The following is a 19151-nucleotide window of genomic DNA, read 5'->3' as shown; positions in this document are numbered from 1 at the left end:
CCAGGTTAGATCGTGCTTTTAGTGGACCTCAGTCAAGTGACTCGGTGCAAGTGCAAAATGCAGCGAACTATTGAACAGCGATATGCCATCAAACTTTGTGTTTGACTGGAGAAATCTGGTACAGAGACATTGGGCATGATTCTCCAAGTGTTCAAGGATGAAAGCATGTCACAAATTGGGGGCACAAGTTCTTCAAAAATAGCCAAGAAAGAGTGGAGGATGAGCCCTGTACTGGATGGCCATCGTAGCCAAGAACCAACGACAAGTATGAGAATTACTGAATTCAGACCATCGGTTAACTGTGTGTATGATAGCAGATTGTATTGGCATTGATAATATGACAGCGTACACCATTATCACTGAAAATTTGGCAATGCAAAATGATGGGCTAAACTTGCCCAAAAGTCTTGATGGATGACCAAAAGCAGAGCCAATTGCCTGCTTGCAAACCTTCTGCAATGGGTTGAAGAAGACCCACATGCCCTTTACAGTCCTGACTTGGCACCAGTAGACCATTTCCTATTTCCAAAAGTGAAATCCTCCCTCAAAGGACACCACCATGGAACCTTAAGTGTTTTCAAAGAAGCTTGCTTGTGTGGCCGTAATGGACTTCCGGAATCAGCGTACCAGGGAGCTTTTGGGTCTTGGGAAAGCCACTAGCAAAATTTTGCCCATGCTCAAGAGATGTACTTTGGAGAACTTTGAGGCATTGTAGCAATATCTGAAATGAATCTATTTTTCCTAAACTTTTCCCAATACTTCTCAAACAAACCTTGTATCATGCAATGTCATAAAAATGTACAATTAATCATACTCAATGGTTTTCTATTTATGTTTACACTATTAAGGTTTTATCATGCCTTTCAAGTCATTCAAGGCAGTGCAAAATTAAAAAATAAAGGAATTTTTATGATTTTAAAATGATAAACTACACACTATAATAAATTTTAACTATCACTGGATCAGATATTGAAAAAACATTTCAGCCACAGTGATGTAAATACAACTCAAAGTATGCCACTCTAAGAATTAATATGATAATATATCACCTTGAGTCTTCGGGTCAAAGCAATACTCAGAATCGACAACCATTTGTCGATAGCATTGGTGGCCATTTGTTGGGGATCCAACATAATATTCTCTACATTTAGAGCATTGTAATTTCCAGCACTGTGTTTGCTGAGACTGTAAAGGCTGGTTGCCCAGGAGAATGCCACTCTAGAAAAAAATGAATCAAAATAATAGAATCAAACAATGCATTTTGCATAACTTGAAGGTATTATTTAAACATCCACTTAAACTGTAACATTAACATTAAAAGGAAGTAAGTTAGGTGTGAAACTAATACTAATATAAATATTAATAATTTATTCTTACTGTGTGATCAGGATACAATAAACAAGAGCTCAATTTTACATGACATAAGGCAAGTCAAATATCATAAGTCACAAATAGATAGAACTATGTAGAAAAAAACACATTACACAGCATTATGTCAAAATTAAATCATACTACACAGAAGTAGGAAGTAGAATACAAAAAGGTAATCTTATCGAGTATTTAAGTATTTTTTCACAGAATAAAACATCTCCTTTAGCAGGTATTCCCTATGCATCAAACTTATCTTTGAATGTAACTTGAACGGTGTAGGTGATTGATGAAATAAAAGTATAAATACTAAAATATTACTCAAAGATCACCTGATATTCCAATAAATTGCAATGCCCCTACACATTGTTATTTCTTTGCAGATAAAATCATAGTCCTATCAGAATTTACCTAAATTATGGTTCAAATATTTTTGTTTCCTCTATTATATTACACCTTCACTATATGCATAAATTAGTTCAGTAGATTGTTTTAAATCATGATATGTTGATTAATTTCTAGTTGTGATTTTAGTTTGGAAAGCCACATCTAATGAAAATCTATCTTTTATTTAATCCCAACATAAACTGATTATCTGGGCATTTAGGGCGCAATTCAGAAATATTTTAAGAAAACAGGATATTTCAAAGAGAATGTAATGAGTAATTTTGATAGCTAAGTGGTTCGCTACTTCTTCCCACACATCCCAATTAATGACACACATTTTCTCACGTGGGTTACCATAGTCTGTACCATGAAATCATATTTCAAGAGCACTATGAAGATTTAAATGCAGTCCATACAATTTGAAAGCTAAGTCAAAACTTTCAAACATTCTTTCAACTGATTATGAATGACTGGAAGAAATATGAATCTTTATCCTAGGATTTTCAATTTTCATGCGGGTCACGCTACAGTCCCCACTGCTTTCGTTACACAGTAGAAAGCTTTTTCAGATAGTCTATAGATTAAGAGCATATAAAAGTATTATTATAAAAATTATAGAGATTTTATTCCAAAAATTTCTTCCCAATTCCTGGCCAGGTTGATAAAAATATGGATATTAGAAAAATGTCGCATACCTTTATAAGCTATAGACTATGAGAGAAAGGAGTTGATTGAACTACCCTGATGCGTGAATTTCACATGCCTTAGGAAAATGTGCAAGGTGAGGTCTACTCTAACATACTAAACCAACTGTTGGTTTGGCTGAGGCTCACAGGCTATTTGAATGAACACTTTTTTGTTTTATTATAGCTGATAACTCATTTCTTTTATTTAGATAGTAATGCTTTGTTTAATATTGAAAAATGGAAATGAGCAGCAGTTCACAATACAAAATATTGAAACTGAAATAAATGATAGTACCTTCCCCTGATGTATAACATTGTTTGAAGATCCATGATGAGATGCCTTAGAAGATGTATGCCCTGATGGAATGAATATCCCACCAAGCATTTGACCAGACAGAGGTAATGGAGAATTGCCAACGGCCGCCAGAACATTTGTGGCTCCTGATAAGCACTGTGGATCAGATTCTGTATTATTCTGGCAATTACAATTTTCTCCTGTGACTGGATCACATATATCACCATGACCATGGCACTCACACCTAAAAAAAATAAATAATATACTTATATTTACATGTACACTCAAAAATAACTCTACTTCATTTACTTCAAAACCACAAACATTTCTCCTAAAAATGTCAGCAAAAAGATGAAAGCTTCAAAACATGACTCAATATTTCTTTTTAATTGCAGTTTTTTATCATGTTGAGTAAAACCTATCACTCTAATAAACAGAGATCATTCAGAAAATGGTGGAAACATTTATTTTTGTTAAAGAGCAGAAAGACAAATGTGTTCATGAAAACGATACTTTCTCTTGCATGAAGAAGGTAAAAACAACATATGGTACGCCCTTGCTAATCTGGATTACATGGGACCAGAGTTTGCCCAGATTAAACAGGGATTCGACTTAAGTATCTCAAAAGAATATTTTTCACCACTATTATTATGCTTGCTTAATGTCAATGGCTTACAACTACGTAATGGGGTAAACACGAAGCTTAAAGAATAAAAACACTATATGGCCATCTCAAGGTTAACAAAAACCTATTTCAATAAAATACATTGTAGAATGTCCTCAGAAATTAACATGGTTATTATTAAGTTACTTCAATTAGAAATGATAATATGTTACTATCAATTTAAACAATGATATTATCCCACATATTTGATCTAGTTCCATACACTGGGTGAATCAATAAGGTTTCATATAATAAGGGTGAGTTTAACTTTAGAATAATGCACTACTTTTGAGTAAATTTTAGTAGTGTTGACACAGTACTCAATTCAACTCTACTCCTGGGAAAGGTTACATTTTATAATATTTATATATCTTTCTCATCTTGCTGAAACATTTAAGGATGTTACAACTGAGGGTTTCCTATGGGACAACATCATTCAGTTAACGGCAATTGCATTCTGCTTTACTGAAATTCTATGTTTTATTGAAGGCAGCAGGATTCTATGTACGCATGATGATGGCCAAGTTAACAAGGGTTGACAAATGAATAGGGCTGTGATATCATTTTTTTTTTAATTACTGTGAATATTTTGGTAAACGACATTGTTATGAATTGCATGACACATATAATGAGTTAAAAAATACATATTATAAAATTGAAATCTTGCTAAGATTATTCCATGATAAATTAACATATCAAAATGACTATTTTATCATAATGTATTGATATCAATTTCAGAAGTTAAATTATATCCAAATTATGTATTTTAAAAATTATGAAGACAAATTAGATGATATAAAATGATTTAAAAATTAATTCAAAGGAAAATTAACAACCATCAAAGGAAAAAATTTAATTATTGGTGAACCAAACTTGTAAATGATGTATTTATTTTGTATACAAGAGAGTAGGTTGAAAACTAATGCACACATGCTTGTAGACCACGCACAAAATGCCCTGCCCGTGATAACTGACACTTGACATAATTGACTTTACATTCCATCAATGACATATGATTTGCTAGACTGTGAAAATGTGTGGGAAGATGGAAATGTTTTGCAAAAGCTACTTATTTTACTTGTTTAGTGGGTGCGCCACTGAAAGACAGCTCCCAGTTTTCCACTAACCTTCATGTTTTTCAAGGCTTATGATTGATATTCTGGGCATAAACATCCGACATGAGAGCTAATAACTTGAATTTATCCCTATTCTTTTTCAGATCAAACATAATATGTTTAGCTATACTGGACTCATGAACCAAACTGGTGACAGGGAATCCAGTTTCCCATTACTCAAGAAGCTTCACCTTCACCAGACACAATACTCAAAATTTTGCATTTTCTTCTAGCACCACACTGTTTTGATGCCATTTTTGTTGTGCCATTTTACTGCCAGAAGAGCTCAAAATAAATAGATATGTGGCTGAATTTTTACAAAAGCAAGTGGAAAGAACTGGCCATCTATCATAAAAAATGTGTCTTGACTAAGTAATGCTTGGCATTTTGGCTAACAAGAGAATTATTTGCTTCATGTAACATTGGTAATTCATAATTTACAATATTATTGGGAAAATGATGAATTATTTAAATAATGATTGTCATTTGTGTTCAGAGAAACTTGCAAGCAAAACATTTTTCAGCTAAGTACTAAAGTGCACCCATCTTATGACTCCACAAGAAACCACCCACACCTCATAACCAGACTGCATCCAAATAAAGCAGGCCTAGATTAACAAGGGTTAACCGTGCATACATAAAGCAGAAAGTCATGTACCACAAGCATCTATATAAGATGATGAAAATCATACCAAGTCATAAAAATGCATTATAAATCATTATTAAGTTGTCTGGCTGACATCCTTATAACAATCCCTTTAAGTACCTACAGTCAGGGCTTAACTATCCTGAGGATTAAAGGAATTAGCCAATCAGTGGTTTTAAAATGACCACTGGTAATTTAACTGGGAACAAGAGCTTGAAATATCAAGTGATTTTAAGCTGGGATGAATTCTCAATACAAGTATGGAGATTCCCCTATAGTAGGAAATCGCCCTTTGAGTCCCTGCAACAACATGAAGACGGCAAATATCATCAAATGACATTTACTTAGAAGTTTTAAAATGAAAAGGAATTAGAATAGAATTATCATGCAATTATTTATGCAGCATGTGTTTCGTCATGCTTTTTATGAGAATAGAATTTGAAAAAGTCTTTTAGCATTGTAAATTTCAAATTCATATTGACACTTTCTTAAATTCCTGATCAAGTTAAAAATTCAAACAATCATAACATGTCCCTGGTATTCAACATCAAGGTCAACAGCTTTGCACTCACAGTCTACATGGCTGGCGGTGGTCAGTAGATCCTCTGAAATAGCCAGGTAGGCATCCTTCACACTTCTCACCAGCAGTTCCATTAGCACAGCCAATACATACAGCCACCGTCCGACTCACCCCCTCACCATTAGTGTTTAAGACAGAACTCCACTTGGGGAACGTAGTGTCTTCTACTTCCAAAAATTTTCCTGAATACTGATGTAAAATAGATCCTTTAAAATTGACATTATCAAAAAGGCTACAGAGCTGAACTGAAATTACTGATTTAAATGAAATTGATATTTTAGCATTTAATACGAAGCTAAATTATTTAACTGTTGCAAAAGGGTGTGGTAGAGCACAGTAGATAATTTGAGATGTGGGCAGCAGAACTTTAAAAATTCTTTTGGATGGGGAAGGAAGGTTGTTGAGTTTGGAGGATTAAGTACAGAATCCTGTCTAGGTAATGCCGAATTATTGCTTCAAGAAGATATATGATTCACCACCACCCACTACATAATATAGGGTTAATTGAAAGGAAAGTTCCCCAATTAGAAGTATTTTGTACCCACTCAATGTACCTCTGCCTACCCTGCTATCCATTCACTTTCCTCCTGCCACATCTCCTTCACCTCTTTGACTCAATAGTTGTGTGCCAGAAATGCTTGCAACAGTTATACTCTACTAAAATGCACTAATGGGTATTTAATTATTTACTTCAAATAAGACAAATTTAATTGCCATCAATAATTCTACCTGATATGATGATGATCCATCTGATGCATTTATACAATGTGGAGTATGCCCATTGCAATAATCTAAACAAGGAACACATTGCCCACCATTTGTTGGATCACCAACAAATTTCGGCAAACATCGCTCACATTGGCCACCCTTAAAAAAGAGAAAATAATAGAAATAAGAATATTGACAAATAGACTCTATACTTGAAAATCTTAATTTAATAAGTTGCAAATTCATACATAACCAATTTTTAACAAAAAACCCATGGTTCCGATTTCTTCTCCCAGAATATATTTTGCATACAATGAGGGAAATGTCTCCATGTGAATTATGTGTAATTGTTTACTGACGTGTGCATTGTTTTGGAAGTTGGATTTGAGAGAGAGATTTGGTGGTGCATATGCAAAATAAATGAAATGTTAAGTAAATGTGTGCCCAAGTTTTGTCACTCTAATTATACAATTAAAATTTCAGAAATTGCATTCACTCATGGTTGGTAGTCATGAAAATACTTGAACATAACGCCATGAAAATTGCATGCAATTAGTTTGCTGCATAGACCCTGTTCCAATGAAAGGAGAATTCTGGGTATTTTCCACAAAACTTTTTATTTGGCACATTTAGTTTCAACATATAGGTATACCTAAGTTTGCACAATATTTTTTTTTAGCCAATAAAACAAACTTAATGTCTCCTATGTAAAATGAAAAATTATTGAAGTAGCATAACGCTTTTAAGTAATAAATACACTTGCTTTAACCCAAATAAAGCCTTGTAATTGAGAAATTAGTTTGTTTGGAAACTATCACTCAATTATCAATCCTAATTTCAATTACATGCAACAGTTGAATGAATTGTAATAGTGATGCTTGCCAGGAGTGATAAAAAGGATTGTTTCTTAAAATCTTAAACATTCTGTTAATAAATATCAAATATATCATAATTCATTTTTCAAAAATGATCATACCCTAACATTCTTAGTCTTTGTCATACCTCATCTTACTGAGGATGCAAAATTCCCTCGGTAAAAAATTTTTGACAATAAGAAACATACCATAGTATTGTTGTGGCACTGTATGCAATGGTCTAATTTGTCCGGGCCAAGGCAATTAGAGTGGTCATTGCATTGACACTTAATGGAGCAGTCTTGGCCAACATAACCAAAATCACACTGGCAAAGATTTGGCTTAGCACACCATCCATGGATGCAACTTGGAACACATATTGGAACACATCCCAGCCTATGGTAAAGAAGATAATAAAAAGTGAAAATCAATAATTAGAGTTCTGCACATATCAAATATTTAGATTCAGGTGGGTTGGGGCCACAGGAATAAAGTTTCAATTAGTGACACCTTGCTTCAATTAGCAAATGCTATGCCTATTGATGCAATTGCCAACATAAAATACCTGCTTGAGCAGTTGGCGTGAAATACATGACAAGAAAGTGAGACCACCAAATAAATGAATTCATAGCACAAATAGGTTATGGGGCCAGTATTAAAATTAGTGTTGCTGAGAATTTGAAGATTAACATCACAAAACTGTTTCATGGGAATTACTACGTATGGCATGAAAATGCTTCTTATGAGAGAAAGTATTTGGCCAGCTATCAACAATGAAAAACTGGTCATTATTTATAATGAGGAGCATGAAGGATGAGAAAGCATAACGTACCATTTCACTGGAAATACATGAAATTCAGATTGCACATATTTGCAAATTCATTGGTATAAGGATTACATGTATCTAGTAACAGAAGACCCATGAAAGAGCAAATTTGTGTCAAAGCTTAACAGTTGAACCTAGTAATATGAGCATAATTTATTACACGATCTTCCTTTTAAAGCAAAACACTTCATTAGTGAAACAACTTTATGCCTATAAATCAATATAAATACGAACAAGCTTTCCATTACAAAAGAAATAAATGATGCACAAGATTTATTCAAAAAAATTATACATACATTATTTAGAATCGAGGATCATGTTCCCCTTTTCTTTTATTGCCAAATTAAGTAATCAGAAATCTGAACTTGATTTGTAAAAGCAAAAAAGAATCAAAATAAATAGTTTATTATTTATGATACGTATATTATTCCTTTTTAGTAGAAAGCTGTCTAGATACATTTGTTTACGCCAATGCTTCAAAATTTTGCATAAAAGCAACTGATAATCATCATTAAATAAATATCTAGCATGCATTGCCACTGTCTTCTTAGGGTGATGCCTTGTATGAATTATATGATGCAACAGTTTCCCGTCACATCCACATCACACATAGCCTGCTGTTTTGGAATTAATGAAGGCTTGCCAACTTTCTGAATGGTACACAACCAGGAGTTTAATTTACGATTCAGTGCTTGCATTTGCAGAGAGTAAGACAGCCTTTCATTGGCTTGTGGCCAGGTCTGGGTTATACAATGGTGACTGGGTTACAAATAATAATATGGGCATTGATATTAATAAGATTAAGCATTTAAATTTTTCAAATAAAAAGAATGCACAAAAGGATATTTACACCCTCTTTGGAGAGAGAATCACATGTAGCAGTCATATGCAAATATTTTGGCGTTTACTTAGCTAGGGATCTTGGGTGGGGAGTCCAAGTAGATAATGTGACATGGAAGGCATTTAAAGTACTTTGTTTGGTAATGAGAAATTTAAAAGGAAGTAGCCTAGCCACAAAAGAAAAAGCATATAAGGTACTGGTTAGTACTATCCTAGAATCCATATGATCCTTTAGAGGAGGGACAGGAATCCATATGAGGTGGGACCTATTTAAAAGTTAGAAAAAGGCCAAAAAAAGGCAGCAAGATATGTACTGGGAGGGTCGGAGGGTACAAAAGAACAGATAGTGTAATGGAAATGTTGAATGTACTGAAATAGGAGAGTATGAAAAATAGAAGAAAAAGGAATAGGTTAGGTGCAATGCATAGAATTGCTAAAAATGAAGCGTGCGAAGATTTATGGAAAGAGATAGAAAAACTTAACTTTAAGGGAGATAACGACCACAGTTTTAAAATGAATATTAGGATGCAAAAAATAAATAAGAAAAAAAATTTTAAACTGACTATTGTTCAATGGAACCAGCTGCCTGGAGGTTTGTTTGAGCCCTTTCCATCCAATTTTAAGAGTTTAAAGAATAAATGTAAAGCAGCCACTGGGTGATAAACTTCATTGACCAGTGATTATAAAATTATTGTACTCATTAAAATATTGTTTCTACGAGATGTGGACGGTGTGATAAGTTGTATTGCAAAAGAAAATGATGTATTAACAGCACAGATTTTAAACTATACATGAAATTGAAAGGTGCATGATTATGGACGGAGTGTGGCGATGGATGGAGCTTGGTAGGTATGGCGTGAACCTAGCCCTTGTGTGATGGCAAAGGGGCACTTGGTAATCTTAAAGTGTCAATACACTTTTGCAAGCACTCAAACCAATTTTTGTAACACTTTTTCCACTCCAATTGAGGTACCTCCAAAACATGGTTTTTGAATGCATCAACTGCTTCTTCAGGCACCGAAAACTTTGGCCATGCAATTTTTTCTTGATAAACAGGAATAAAAAGAAGACATTAGGTGCTGAATCGGGGTTGTACGGAGAATGACCCATCAATTCGACGTTTTGGCCAGTCAAATAGGTAGTTGTTTCAGCTGATCTGTGAGAGCTTGCATTGTCTTCATGAAGAAAGATCCTTCATTGACGCTCCTTTTTCCGTATTTCACCAAGCACTTCTGGCAAAAAAATTCTCATGTACAATTCATGGTTCTACGTTGCTATAATGGTATGGTTGCCACATGTCCAGTTGCTACGAAGAAACAGGCGATCATTTGCTTCGATGTGCTTTGTGCATGACTCACTTTAGTTGGTTTTGGCTCGTCTTGGAAGACCCATACAGTGCATTGCTGTTTTGCTTTGGGCTCATAAGCATGGATCCAAGATTTGTCACCTGTGTATGTAAATGTTATACACAGCTTTTGATGCACTGCGATTGTATTTCTTGAGTATTTCTTTGCACCAATTGACACGAACATCTATTTGAGCTTTTGTCAAATTATGCGGGATCCAATGGGAACATATTTTTTTCACAGCTAAATGTTCATGCAATATCTTATTGATGCTAGTCATATTAATCCCCACAGATGCCTCAATCTCACAATAAGTCACATGACAATCTTCCTTTACTAGTGCTTGCACAGCCTCAATGTTTTCTGGCACAACTGATTTTGGACAACCTTCATGACTTTTGAATCCATGCTGGTTTCCGGGAATTACCGTCGCGTAGGTTAGTCGGATGACAACTGTTTCGCCCCCAGTCCTGGAGGCGTCTTCAGGTCGAAGTGATGTGCGTTGCGTTTTGGCCGCTATATATAGGAGACGCTGGCTGGCCAGGAGCTCTCTGATTGGCTCTTTCTTGACGGCGAGTGGGAATCACCCTTTTCCAAGTGGAGGTCAGGGTGTAGCCGTCCTCACGGTTGAAATTATATGGATTTTTTATTATTTCCACCGCTTCTCTGATGAGTCGCGGAAAATATCGCCTTTCTCTTGCCAGCACTCTAGTCTGGTCGAACTTTATAGAGTGTCCCGGTTCCGACCACGCATGTTCGGCGATTGCCGAAAGTCGGAATTGTTTCTTATCAGTGGCTCTTTGGTGCTCCTTGGTCCTGCATCTGATGGACCTCCCTGTTTGACCGATATATGACTTCCCACACGTGCACTTTATCTCATATACACCTTCGTGCATGAGATCGGGGATTTTGTCCTTTGGCTTTGATATTATGTCGCTGATTTTTCTGGCTGTGGAGAACCTAGTGGTTATGTTGTGCTTCCGTAGTAGCTTGCTTATCCTCTCAGCCGTTCCGGCGACATAGGGAATGGTAGCATATGCCGCTGGTTTTTCTTTTCCAGGTTTCTCCTCGTTCTGTTCTTTTGCCCGAATCCCCTCTTTCGTCAACTCCATTTCCTTTATGACGGTCCTTTTTCGGACCATGTGTTCTGGGTAATTTTACGAAGAGCGAGCATCTCACTTCTTCGGGAGCGAGTGCATAACATGCGATACCAATTGGACCGCGTCTCACAAGAACTCTACCGCCTGCACTTGGAACTAAGCTGCATCCTGAATAAGGAGGACTGGGAGACCATAGATAATATCACAAACATCTTGTCTACTAAAAACTTCACCAGCTCGAAAGAGACGCAGACTAAGAAGTTCAATAAACTCCACCAAGTCCAACATCCGAGCACTCCTGGCCCTGAAAAGGACCGCGTGCTGATCAACCTGACGAACCAGACGTTGAGTGAAGATATTTCCTCCATTCTGACCAAAGGCCTCAACTTTGCCATCGCTCCCAAGGAGATACCTAAAGAAAACATCATTATAGGAGTCGAAGATGCAGTGCGGAAGCTACCTAAACATCTAGCCAATGAGATAAGGGAGGATGTCTCTCAAATTCTCCGCAAGGCGAAACCACCCAGACCCAATATCACCGCTGCAGAACGCAAAGCATTGGAAAAACTACGTGACAATAAGGAACTTCTTGTCCTGCCTGCAGATAAGGGGAATGCTACGGTAATCATGAAGAAAGATGACTACCACAACAAAATTGCAGCCCTATTGGATAGCAGCACCTATTTTCAATTGAAAAGTGACCCAACAGCCAAGATAGAACGACTCACAAGGGAGAAAATTAAACGGTCATCCATCCCGACGGAAGAAAAATGGAGACTCTTTCCATCGGCAGCCAAGCCACCGCGTTTGTATGGACTACCCAAGATTCACAAGGAGGGGGTCCCCCTACGACCCATCGTGAGCAATATCGACGCACCGACCTACAAGCTGGCACAATACGTTGCGCGCTCTCTCCAACCCTTCGCCGGGAGAACCGACTCGTCCGTAAAAAACTCCACAGAATTCATTCGCTCCATCAAGAAAATCAAAATTAAGGAACGGGACCTGCTAGTGAGCTTTGACGTAGTCTCTCTCTTCACGAATACTCCCATTGATGACTCAATGCTACTAATCAAAGAGCTCACCTCGGAAGGATTACCAAAGGATTTACCGGACCTCGCAGAATTCTGCCTCAAGAATTCATACTTCCTTTGGAATGATAAGTACTTTCAGCAGAAGGAAGGTGCGGCCATGGGATCACCACTCTCTCCTGTGGTAGCTGACATTTTCATGGAGAATTTTGAGAAGAAGGCAATAGAAACCTATCCGAAAAAACCATCTCTTTGGATCCGCTATGTCGATGATACCTTTGTCATCTGGCCACACGGGAAAGAAGAATTAGAGCTGTTCCTGAAACACCTCAATCAGCAACATCCTGCCATACAATTTACCATGGAAACAGAGCAGAATGGTGTTCTCCCTTTCTTAGATGTGTTAGTGACCAAAAAACCGGATGGCAGCCTTGGCCATGCGGTATACCGAAAGAAAACCCACACCGACCGGTACTTGGATGCGCGATCACACCACCATCCCGCCCATAAGAGCTCGCTAGTAAATACACTAGTGCATCGCGCCTACGCCATCTCCGACGCCGAATCACTCCCATCAGAAAAGACATACCTCGTTTCCGCGCTGGGGAAAAATGGATACCCAGAACACATGGTCCGAAAAAGGACCGTCATAAAGGAAATGGAGTTGACGAAAGAGGGGATTCGGGCAAAAGAACAGAACGAGGAGAAACCTGGAAAAGAAAAACCAGCGGCATATGCTACCATTCCCTATGTCGCCGGAACGGCTGAGAGGATAAGCAAGCTACTACGGAAGCACAACATAACCACTAGGTTCTCCACAGCCAGAAAAATCAGCGACATAATATCAAAGCCAAAGGACAAAATCCCCGATCTCATGCACGAAGGTGTATATGAGATAAAGTGCATGTGTGGGAAGTCATATATCGGTCAAACAGGGAGGTCCATCAGATGCAGGACCAAGGAGCACCAAAGAGCCACTGATAAGAAACAATTCCGACTTTCGGCAATCGCCGAACATGCGTGGTCGGAACCGGGACACTCTATAAAGTTCGACCAGACTAGAGTGCTGGCAAGAGAAAGGCGATATTTTCCGCGACTCATCAGAGAAGCGGTGGAAATAATAAAAAATCCATATAATTTCAACCGTGAGGACGGCTACACCCTGACCTCCACTTGGAAAAGGGTGATTCCCACTCGCCGTCAAGAAAGAGCCAATCAGAGAGCTCCTGGCCAGCCAGCGTCTCCTATATATAGCGGCCAAAACGCAACGCACATCACTTCGACCTGAAGACGCCTCCAGGACTGGGGGCGAAACAGTTGTCATCCGACTAACCTACGCGACGGTAATTCCCGGAAACCAGCATGGATTCATCAGATAGACGGCGCGGAAGCCTAAGGATTAACTTCATGACTTTTGTTGCTGAGGGAACAGTGGCCAAGATGGAATTTGTTATACCAGCGTTTCACAATGGCAAAGAATGGGGCGTCATCGCCAAAATTGGAAGTAAGTTGATCGATGCACTCCTGTCTTGATAATCCATGGCGAAAGTCTTCAAAAATCATCGCACAAAAGTGCTCATGAGTTAACTCAATTTTTTCGCTGAGACAAAATTTTCAAGTCATTGTAAACAACACAAGTTATGATCAAACGAGAAAATGTTCCCAAGAAAGTTAGTCTTAAAAGGGTTAAACTTTTAGATGGAAATGTCAGATGGCACCTAAAGTACTTAGTGTTGTCAAGGCTCAAAATATAAATAGCTACCTTCGTAAGAGGAATTATTTGGTAGTGGTGTCACTCTTTTGACATACCCAATACAATCGCAATATGAATTATACCTTGAGAACTAAACTTTGTGTATTGTTGATTAGGAAATAAAAATAATTATTATTACTATTAATGACAAAAATTACAGGCTGAAGAGATTGGCTATTGAATACCTTTGAGTGAATTACATTAAAGAATAGCTAAATTTTTTATAATTATTACCTCTCCTCTTCTTTGTATCCTTTCCCGCACACACAGTTGAAGCCTTCAGGTAAATCCACACATTCCTGGGACTCTGGATGGCAGGAGTGGTGTCCATTCTGACACTCATCTTCTGGTGGACAGCTCAAATAATGCCAAGAAAATGCAGAACCTTTTCCAGAGCTTGTGTCATTCAATTTTCCCAAATTATTTAAATTAAAAGTAGCATTGTCTTTGGCCCTAACATACAGCTCATGGCAAACAGGCAAAGATGAAACAGGCTGGGCAGATGGACCCTGGAGTGAACCTTCTGAGCAAACCCCTTCACCAGTTTTTCCATCCAGGGATTCCAAGGAACACCATCTAAGACAGGAAATTATTGAAGGTAAAGAATGAGTTTATATTAGCAGAAAATATTGTTGATCTGAACATAATTTTATATTAGTTGGACATAAGCCATTAGTGAATTAACAAGTTAGATAAAACGGAGGTGTTACACTACCTCATTTGAATGGTTAATTAGTGACTTTTTATAAAACTGAAAGTGCCCATGTTATATTATAATGTAAAAGATTGTAACTTTCAGACTGTCTACAGAAAAGAATATAATATCAAACATAAAATAATTCACATATAAAATCCCACAGGCCAATTATAAGAAGTGGAATGCTGATGTTTTGAGAACAGAATACAATGAGAATGAATCTCAACATGACAACGAGTATTCAAGGTAAAATTTACTGACCTCTGATTTAACTGTTGCTTGATCAGTATTAGTGAAGCCTACATGTTACAGTCAAGGTAGTTGCTTGACATTACAAAATGAATAAGCGTGGGTAAAAATGGATATCATCAAGTGTATCCATATTTAATAGCCAAGGTCACATTTTTCGATTGCCACACCTTATCCATTTTTAATTTTTGTCTACAGTCCTCACATACTGCTACAAGCTTTTGGGGCTCATTTTTTTCTGAGACACAACAACAAATTTAGTCAGACTACAACTCCAACATGGTTCACAAACAGATTTAAATTAAAATTCTGGACCGTACCAGGAACTGAAGATCATAAGCTGCATTAATTCCTTTGATACAAGCTGGATCAGCAATTTAATAAGGTAAAATAAGGTAGCATAAGTTTAACAAGCCTATTAAGTTCGTAGCGAAGCATATTAGTGAGTGATAAAAATTTTAGATTTGTAATGCTCTGATAGCTCCCTAATTTAGAGGTGTAAATGGTAGCCAGGGCTTCAACTTAACGAGGATATTTAAAGAACTGAAGGCAACATAACATATATAGATGAGATTCAAAAGGATTATTCCACAATCTACTAAAAAAGAAATAATCACTGGATAGTGTATCCCCAAAGGTGATGGACTCAGAGGATTACTACTTGTTAACATGAGAAAATGTCAGTGATCCAATTCATGGATATCAAAATGAACTTTAAATATGACCTCAAGGTCAAAGTCAACATCATATTTGACCTCTCCATAAACAATTCTACAACTTTATTACTTTACATTTTTCTCAGAAACCTATAGTTTCTGTAATATTATGTTTAAATATACCTTTCCATTACTGCAATAATCATATCTATAGGCATAGTTACTAACCCACATCTAGGATCTTGTAAACAAGTGGCACACTGCTTGAAGTGAGAACATGGAGATGGACACTGAGAAGGTGATCCATGTAAAACCAATCCACAGACACCACCTACACAATACAAGGGCTGGTAGCTGGGAGAGATGCACTGTTGATAAAATTAAAGTATTATGAATGACATATTACTGTAATTTACATACCTCATAATGAAGACATAAATAAATGAGTGAACATTCATTTTAAGGATTTCAATTACTGAATTAGGGTTCAAGGCTTCTTGAGATTACAATATTCTTGAGGATTTCTTCAGTTTCATACTGTGCAGTACAGCAGAACAATGACATGTCAATGGTAAACTCAGCCATGATATTCAGGATTAAGTTGCCATGGTGGGAAAGCAGTCTTATATTTATACTGGTTGACAACAGCCATGAGTGCTCTGATTGGTCCAGTAATTTCAGTTATTCCAATCTAAACTATCAGGTATGGACCCGAATCTCTTAATATTTCTCGTGTACCGACCTTCATCTTTTCCTTATTTGGAAACAATCTTGCATTAAGCCTAGACACTTCATCCGGAGGATGGTGGACAGAAATTGAAAGGACAATCTTATGTAATGCTACACGGTGAAAAACCCATGAAATCTTTGAGAATGACTGAATTTTTCCAATTTCCTAACTGAATGTTCCCACAGAATGTATTCATTGGAATGCAAACAGAATCCAATTTCAAATTAACATTTTGGTCATATGTATCATCATTAAACGTGATCCTGAAATATTGAGCACACGTTATTCAATAAAATTTTAGTACATGAACGTACTAATATGGGATCAAGAACAAAAATATTATAATCATGACTAAGCTACCATTTTTACAAGGGATAAAGGCATATTGTAGTACAATAACCTTAATAATCTGGCCTACAGAGGGCCAGGAGTTGTCCAGATTAGGCAAAATCTAAATTGTTTGAGGTTTCCCGCACATAATTCCATAGAAAATTTTTCTTCCCTAATCTTGGGCTCCACTGACTGACCAAAACTTCTAAGGACTCCATGTGACGCATTAAAGCATCAAAGTTAAGAAGATTCCATTTAAATATGAAATGATTCTACTTCAATAAAATATTTTGTCGACCTTTTTCCAAAAGTTAAGTCCATAGTAATTTATCAGTAACTTCATAAAAAACAAGGGCAATTAATGTTTAGTTGTATTATTCATTTATTTTATCTATTCTATTATAATATACCCAATCCACCAAGAACTAATTTAAATAACCAACTTTAGCCCTGGAAATTTATGTTTTCTTGGTGGTTACATTTTTGGAAATGTAAGGTATATGGAATAACTGTCTAGTTCGGAAATAAAATGGCTAACACATAAGTTTCCATTTAACTGAGATTGTGCATCCAAACAACAGTTATTTCAAGGCATTTTATACAACTGGGAAAACTAAATACAAACCTCTCCAAGCAAAGTGCTCCAACGGCATTCTCTCCAGCCACCCTCACCTCCACCAGGAGCAGAGAGACATTCTGCGCATGTTTGATAAGAAGAGCATCTGGGAGGGCATGGTGCAGGTGGTGATGATGAAATGAGCCTTATTGAAGATCTTTCAGACACATCATCTCTCACACAACTCCATTCATAAACTGGTTCAGCTGAGACTTTTAATCCAAGTTCATCTAATAAAAAATATAACATTATATTAAAACCAAATTCAATAAATTGCTTTTTAAAAGTCAAAATTTCATAGTTGTCCATGTTGATATATGTAAAAACTGTACAGTTTAAAGTACAATCTCTTATTAAAAATTAGATGTGAATATTAGCTTAAGATAAAGTAAAAAATCAACAAACATTAGTTCACCATCCACTGCTCATCTCAGTATCTTTTGATACTTTACTAACCATGAAGAGTCCTAGGGAAATAAAGAAGATCTTTTATTTTTGCCAAGGTCTTCACTGTTATCACACGTTCAACATTAACTGTCAAGATTCATGTTTTTACCAATTTTCCTGATAGATTAACTGACTGATGTGACCGATGACTCTTGTTTCCAAGTCATCTAGTAAAACACAAACATTCATTCAAGAAACATGTATAGAATTCTCTTTGTATGAGATTCTGGGAGCTTAAGGTTAGAGGGAAACATAAGTATGTGTATTTTCATCATTTGTCAGGTAAAATATTTTCATTTGAAATATCTGTTGAAACCGGAAAAATACCAAGCATGTAGTCATAAGTAGTAGTGTCCACCAACAGCTAAGGTCATTTGTGCCATTAGGGATGGATAGGAATGGAGGAAGTGTGGAGAGAAACCCAGCATCAGCATTACCCTACTCTTAAAAAAATGCACCAAGAGGTATATATTTTAATGTCCCATGGTATACTCACTTAAAGTGCTCCACATAAATAGGGAACGGGATACCACTGAAAAAGATCTGATGCCTCCAGAATTCAAACCCGGGCCTTCTGCATTGGAAGCCAGTACATTAGCCATTATACCATCCCGATCCCCATGTAGTAATAATATTGACAAATCAACAGTACCATACAATCAAACACCACCATGTCTTTTTGCTTAAAAGCAGATTTTGGCTTAGATTTTAAAAAAATCATGATCCAAAAGAGATGACTTCCAAATGAGATTGGCAGATCCTGATCAAACTTTGTGGGATTAAAAAATTTACCAGATCCATAGTTTTTGGAAAAATGCTCAGTCAACAACGGAATCCACATAAATTCATTGCTTACTGCAGAGCAACATTTCTTACTAACAAATCTGCATGGTTGGTCAAAAAGATTAGGGAATGTTTTTCAATTTCAATTTAATGTCTCTCACAGAACTTTCCTCAGGGCATTTTATTCTCCATATATATAAGTCATGGAAGCATCTATGTCCTAATGGCTTCCGTCCACAAAGACAATTTTCAGTTTTCTTTTGTTATGCATGCAAACTTTCATAGCATAACACTTATCCCTACAGGGCCCCATCTTTGTCAAAAATAATCTTGTGCATTTTGAAATTTGATGGCACAATATAACCTGTGCCATTATAAAATCGCATTTTTGAACTCATGCTTTATTAAAAATTTACTATATTTTATAATGAATGTATCATCACC

General features: G+C 36.6%; 1 protein-coding gene across 1 annotated transcript in view; it reads right to left on the bottom strand.

Moving 5' to 3' along the window:
• Positions 1-19151, bottom strand: part of Megf8 (multiple EGF like domains 8) — a 109146-nt gene that overhangs the window by 10975 nt on the left and 79020 nt on the right. The window contains exons 32-39 of the mRNA XM_071591137.1: positions 17487-17707; positions 16030-16169; positions 14434-14775; positions 7513-7699; positions 6471-6608; positions 5734-5930; positions 2737-2980; positions 1050-1218 (exon numbers count right to left, since the gene is read on the bottom strand). Coding sequence (XP_071447238.1) covers positions 1050-1218; positions 2737-2980; positions 5734-5930; positions 6471-6608; positions 7513-7699; positions 14434-14775; positions 16030-16169; positions 17487-17707 — 1638 coding nt within the window. The remainder of the gene's footprint in view (positions 1-1049; positions 1219-2736; positions 2981-5733; positions 5931-6470; positions 6609-7512; positions 7700-14433; positions 14776-16029; positions 16170-17486; positions 17708-19151) is intronic.

The sequence above is a fragment of the Hetaerina americana genome, unplaced genomic scaffold, assembly GCF_022747635.1.
Source record: "Hetaerina americana unplaced genomic scaffold, ioHetAmer1.1.p SCAF_1, whole genome shotgun sequence".
Classification (NCBI taxonomy): Eukaryota; Metazoa; Arthropoda; class Insecta; order Odonata; family Calopterygidae; genus Hetaerina; species Hetaerina americana.
Note: the sequence above shows the minus strand (reverse complement) of the source record. Positions and strands in the feature narration are given on the sequence as shown.